The following is a 6,495-nucleotide window of genomic DNA, read 5'->3' as shown; positions in this document are numbered from 1 at the left end:
GACATCCTCGATCTTTCAGCATGAACAATGGTTGATAAGATAGTCTTCTCTTAAGTCTTGCATGTGATTTAGAGATGACAAAAAAATTGTCTATAATGGATCATCTCTTAGCCTTATCTTCAATAACTAGCAATTCTAAAAATGTGGTGAGACATATTGTGCTAAGAGATCACCTCTTGTCTTCTCTTAAATAAGAGAAGACAAGCCTTTTCTTATGAGTTCTCTTTCCTCCACCTCATCATTTATCCTACGTGGCACTCGTAAGATAGCACCATTGTACATGCCCTAATTGACATGACATGTAGAAATGAGATGCAATATTGTACTCCCTCTGTAAGGGAAATATAAGACGTTCTAGATCTCCGTTTTAGATCTCAAAGATCTAAAACGTCTTATATTTCCCTTACAGAGGGAGTAATATACATATTCCATGTGGTCTGGGAAGGATGAATAATGAGCAGTTCCAATGCGCCCTTTTCCATCTATTTGATGTTGTTATGCCCAATGCAAATTCTTGTGTATTTACATCCTACCGACTGAGTTAATTTCATTCTTGTGCAAAAGTACAAATGTGTGCATGTTACTGGCATGTTCTCTTGGAAATCCATTGATGACTTTTTGGATCTTTCAGAACAGGGTACAATATGTAGGGATTTTGGATGAAGTATATTGTTTGGATTGTGCTACTGGCAGAGAACCTCATTGTTAGCAATTTGTAAAAATTGCATTCCCAGTTCATATTATGAAGGCTTAAACAGAATGTTTATTTATTTATTTTGCAATAAACATGTTGAAGTGTTATAGTTGTGGGCAACATTTCATGAAAGGAATAGCATTACTGGTGGTCTGGACTCTGGACACAGAAAACCCCGATACTTTATAGAAGGAATAACGGTAATGACTTTGTTTAATTTTGTGCAAATCATCATGAATGTTATTTCTTCACGAATTTTGCACACAACTAGAACCATAGGATATGCAATTTTGTTTGGGAGCAGGATTGAATATTCTATGAAAAATATCGGTAGTTTTTACACATGGGATTACTTTCGCATGGGTCAATCACAACAGATGTTTTGTAAAATAAACTATCGTATAAATGCATCTTGATGTTCCGTGCAACGCACGAGCATCTTGCTAGTATATAGACGTATTTTAGAGTGTAGATTCACTCATTCTGCCCCGTATGTGTCCATATTAGAATCTCTAAAATATCTACGCGGGATCGCGCTTTCGCCGGTGTTCACGAGTTATAGCAAACACACGGCTCTGGGAGACTTCAGTGAGAACGAAGAAGTGTTCATTGATGATGATAAATTGTGTGAAGTGTTTTCGTTACAGGAAACATATGAACTTTCCTCTGACAACGAACGGTATATGGTACTCTTAGGTCTGGTCTCAGCTTCTGCCAGCGGCGAGCCTTTGCTGTTGCAGGTGCTGCTGATCGCGCTGTGACTGGAGCGCGTTCGCCTTCTCCTTGATCTCCTGGAAGGCCCGCATCGTGTCGCCGTCGAATCCGCCCGCGAACTGTGTGAAACGACATGGTTGAATTTAAATACCTTGCACAAGTATGGGGATAGAGTGAGCGTATGAGAAAAATGGGGTGTACCTGGTGCACTCTAAAGGCGAACCGGACTCCCTGGAGCATGAGCTCTTCTTCGTCGGGGCCGCCCTGCGTGGCCTCGAGCTCGGAGGAAACCCTTCTCAGATACTTCCTTGCTAGTTTCACTGACTGAATTTTTATCTGCAGCATCAAAACTCAACTTGTCACTGGAATGCCATTTTTTTCAGAGAAACTAGTGGTGACTGTCACTTGCTACTCATGCGCAGCTTACAAAGCTTTTTATCCAGTTAATTTACAGACCAGTTGTGAGCTACCTAGGAAAATAAACATTTTCCTAGCCAAAGTTGCAGAACAGGATCATTGCCTAGTTTAAGAGCAGAATCTCAATGGAGACAATGCACATGTAGCAGGTATGCAAAGGATATTTTTTCTGAAAGTTTATGAATGAGAATACTAGCCTAGTAGTGGGTACACTTGCGTATAGCCAGGATCAACTCAAAATATTCGATCCTACTAAAAATCCATCTGCTGCATAAAGAACTATGTAGTATCTAGGACCAATAGTTATATGGCATGATGCCATTTGTTCGCCTTTTGTTTAATTTCCTCTGGCGGTTGTAAATAAAGTAAAAGAAAAAACTAGCACAATTACGATCAGTGTGTTCAGATTTGCGTCTTAGTTTCAGAAGGGGGTACTATCATTATTTGCCACTAGTTCATGCAAAAAGCAAAAACAAATTCACTACATTCGAACACCGACACAAGCCATAGCATTCTCAATACGCCAAAATCAGCAGCTTCTTGGTGCCAAGACCATGTGCCATATAGCTAATATTATTCAAATGATTGATCTATATTGGTACCTTCCTACCTAGTGCATCATTCTATACTGGGGCTAGGTTCTAACAAGAAATTATGCTTGTTCCAATGATTGGTCTGTTTGCCTGTATGTCATGTGCTACTAGATAACTGAATTTACCTGACTGACAATTCCGGTGTCCTGCATCCACTCCCATGGGATCTGGAACCCGCGGTACCGGTTCATGGCGCCGTCGCGCACACGGGACAGGCTGTACACCCCATGCTCCAACCTGCCGACAACCATGAATGATGAGCACAAGGAGCAAGCAGAGAGCCGAAGCTGGCCAGTTGCTCATAGGTAGAAGAAGATGAATGACAGGAACAGGAAGAGAACGGCTTACTTCTCAAAGAGGGCCTGCATCTTCTTGAGAGCAGAAGCGCAGGGCTGCCGCGGATCGTCGCAGAATGACGCGGCCTCTGCCTCGACCTTCTTGAGGTCGCGGTAGCCGAACGCCGCCTCGCGGAGCGCGTCCGCCTTCTGCTCCGGCCAGTCGAAGTGCTTGAGCACTGCCCGTTCATCCACCTGGAATTGAAAATGCATCAGTCACCTAGCCCTTTACAAAAATAGCTGAACTTGGGACTCGGAGGGTGGTTAGCACGTACGAGGCGTGAGAGCTCGACGTCGAGCCACTTGACGAAGGTGACGACGTCGTCGATGTCGGCGAACGCGGCGCCCTCCACCTCCTTGATGAGGAAGCGGATGAAGTCGCCCTGCCTCTCCACGTCCGACCTGATCTGCAACCCCACACACACACCAAACAGTCCGTCAGCCTTAATTATTTATAACTCCCATCAATCCAAGCATGATCAAGAGGCAGATCAGTCTAAAAAAGCATGATCAAGAACTTTTAAGCGAGCAGTAGCACATGTTTTGGTTTCAATTCAAAGTTTCAAACTCTCCTCGCGCGGCTCTCAAGAGGAAAATGGCGCCAAGCAACGGTCAAGGCTTCAGCACCACCCGGCTCCAACGGCTAGTAGACAGACAGGTCCACGAGACTGTGCCGCTGCTGACCGCTCCAGCACAGCCACTACCGGTAATAATTTTTGAAAAAAGAAGAAAGTCTCTCTCTCTCTCTCCGGTCAGCGTGCTCCGTGGGCCCTACGAGCCAGTCTGACAAGGAGCAACTTTGGATCCTTTGCCATGCCCTGGATCCACTGCAACCAATGCCGCCATTGTTTTTTCCTCCTCCTTTTTTGTTCCCAACCGAATTGTCCTATCTTATCGAGTTCCTCCAAAAACCACAAAAAATCCAAGACAAACAAAGACACGCGTGCGTGAGAGGGGTGGCGAGCTCGAGAAAGATGAGCATGCATGGAAAAGGCCACTCTTTTCACCTCTGTATTTATCTGTATGTTGTTCAGCTGTTGGTGTGTGCCGTGTGCCTGTGAGCGTGCACAGTTCGCGCCCCAAAAGAGGATCGCTTTCTGGTGCTGCGTTCTTGTTCCGCACCGCGTGCAAAGCAAAGCAACCACTCTCACCGGCGACTGATTGATTTGATCCACCCATCTAACCACCACTTGTCAGCTACTACTCCGCGTCGGTTTTCGTGAAACCATTTTTCGGCTTCGGATTTTGTCTAACGCGACGACGATGATTATAGTGCTTGAAAGAAATTAAAACTGGAGGGAAATGTGCTTGAAATGTGGGTTTGGTTTTGGGTGGATTTTGGGCTGGGCTTACCGCGATGAGGTGCGAGGAGCGGTTCTCGATCTCGCCGATCATGTCCCGGGCGTTCGCGGCGCCGGAGCCGCCCGTACCGCCGGCCTCGGGGCACGCGCCGCCCCCGCAGTCCCTCTTGGAGTCGCGCCGCATCAGCGAGTGGTAGAACTCGACGACCTCCGGGACGCGCCGCACGCACGGGCCAGAAGGGGGTGGTGGGGGAGGCGGGGGCGGGGGCGCCGGCGCCGCGCCGCTTGAGGTCGACGGCGACGAGCTCGCGCTCGCGCTCCGGGTTGCTCGCGCCGGCATTGACGGTGGGGGCGGCGGCGGCGGTGGCGGGGGTATCGGGGGCAGCTTGGAGAGCTCCGGCTTGCGGCCCGTGGATGCCGCCGTGTCGGAGGAGCAGGACGGCGTGGACGAGCCGGACGAGGAGGAGGTGGCCGGCGAGGCGCGGGACGAGCCGGAGAAGTACGACTTGGGCTTGGCGTGTGTCCGCATTGGAGGCGGCGGAGGTGGTGGTGGAGGAGGGAGAACGGGCTTGCTCGCTGGCTTGGCCGCCGTGTCGCCTCCTCCCGCCTTGGTGGAGCCGTCCGACGACGAGCAATCGTCGGCGCCACCACGCTGCGGCGGCCTCGCCATCTCCGCCATCCGCCTCTCCATCTCGGCAATCCTCTGCTCTTTACTGGAGACATTCGCCACGGCGGCGTCGAGCTCGGCGCGCAGGCGTGCGTTCTCTGCCTGGAGCCGCGACATGGCGTCCCGGCACCGGCCGAGCTCGGTCTCGAGGAAGGGCACGATGACGACGGTCTCCTTGAGGATCTTGTGCTCGAGCAGCTCGGTGCGCAGGCGGGACTCGCGCTCCTGCAGCTCCTCGACGAGGCGGGCGAGCTCGGCGGCGTCCGGCGCCGTGGCCGCGCGCGCCGGCTGCACCTGCGCGGAGGAGCGCGGGAAGTAGACCCCGAAGGAGCGCGCGAAGGAGCCGCCGCCGCCGCCCTTGCCCCCCGAGCTGGGCGGCGCGGGCGAGCACTGGCCCGAGGGCCGCCGCGCCGCCGCCGGGACGGGGGCGGTGTTCTGCGACGGTGGCGGTGCCGGTGCCTTGCGGGAGGAGGAGGTCTTGGGCGTGGCCGGGCTGCGCTGGAAGCCCATGGCCGCCTTGACCCTGCCGGCCACCATTGCTGCGTCCGGCCGTGGAAGAGTACGCAATGGGCAGCTAGGTTTGCGCCACAGACATGTTCCTCCTCGCGCTGTGCTGCTTGCTCGCTTCACTCTCTGGCCGTGCGGGCCGTGTGTGCTTCTGGTTGGCAGGTGAGCGGCGAGGTGAGAGGTGTGGGGTGTCGAGCTCGAGGACGGAGGGAGGAACGGTCTCTGGCTGGTCTGAGCGTTGGGGAGTGAGGTGTCTGGTCTGAGCGGTAAAATAGTGGAGCTGGTCGGGGACGGGGAGTGCGGTGAGGTGGTGGAATGTGAACGTTGGAGCGCTCGATGCGATGCACCTGCTTTGCTCGCTCGCTCGCACGATCTGAATCTCGAACTATCTATACCTATCTATTGTCTATGCTACTCCCTCCGTTCACTTTTGTAAGTCATTTCAGACAATTCAAAATAGGCTGTTTTGCACATTGTCTGAAATATCTTCAAGGTCTTATAAAAGTGAACAGAGAGTACACATCTTGACCTTTTTCGCTTTGCATATCCCGTTTCCTCAACAGCACTTTGAGGTGTGGATTAGATTACTCTATAATTATCATCGGTTGATCAGTCTCGACAGACAGAAAAGTGTAGTAGTCTATAGGATGTCCGTTTTGCTTCGGCATGCTGCTGCTTCATTGATGATCCTCCGGAAGACGATGACACGACGACATCCAGAGTCTGCATGTTATTTACTACTGCCACTACGTGCGTGTGCTTCACATCACATTAAACACTTGAATGTTCAGAAATCTTTGCAAAACGCAGGACGTAAATCCATGGGACGAACGGACGGACGGACGGAGGATGCGATGGTTGGCGAGTGGTGTGTATCTGGCCCATGCAATGCGATGCATTTACATCCAACATATAAGAGCAACGTCAATGTGCTGACCCGTTTCGTCTGCGCATGTCGGTTTGGGTCACCGCAGACAAAAAAATCGATCAAACATGTCGATTCAAACGGACGCGCGTCCGCTTTTCGTCTGTGTGCTGACCCATTTCCGATCCAATTTTGCCTCTCATTTGCGTTGGCGTGGACACGAGACGGACGCGCGCGGCGAGTGCCAACTCCTCCCCCTGGGGCACCGGTCGCTGGCAAAGCAACCAACATTTCTCTCCAATTTACAAAAACCTTCCGCCCGCTCCCACTCCCAGCCGCTCGCCATGGACAACGCCCCCGATGCCGCCGCTGGCCTCGCCTCCCTCGCCTCGTCCGGCCTCA

The 6,495-nt window shown here is 51.6% G+C and overlaps 1 protein-coding gene across 1 annotated transcript; it reads right to left on the bottom strand.

Annotated features, from left to right (window-relative positions):
- Window positions 1–1,283: 1,283 nt before the first annotated feature.
- LOC123147557 (protein CHUP1, chloroplastic) lies at window positions 1,284–5,497 on the bottom strand. Its single transcript, XM_044566831.1, has 6 exons — window positions 4,107–5,497; window positions 3,029–3,160; window positions 2,767–2,948; window positions 2,544–2,655; window positions 1,610–1,744; window positions 1,284–1,527 (listed from the first exon to the last, which is right to left on the bottom strand). Exons 1-6 carry the CDS (start codon window positions 5,256–5,258, stop codon window positions 1,399–1,401), a joined length of 1,842 nt encoding a protein of 613 aa, XP_044422766.1. The 5' UTR covers window positions 5,259–5,497; the 3' UTR covers window positions 1,284–1,398.
- Between the last annotated feature and the right edge of the window lie 998 nt (window positions 5,498–6,495).

This window comes from Triticum aestivum, chromosome 1B, assembly GCF_018294505.1.
Source record: "Triticum aestivum cultivar Chinese Spring chromosome 1B, IWGSC CS RefSeq v2.1, whole genome shotgun sequence".
Classification (NCBI taxonomy): domain Eukaryota; kingdom Viridiplantae; phylum Streptophyta; class Magnoliopsida; order Poales; family Poaceae; genus Triticum; species Triticum aestivum.
This window is presented reverse-complemented; position numbering and strand designations above follow the sequence as displayed.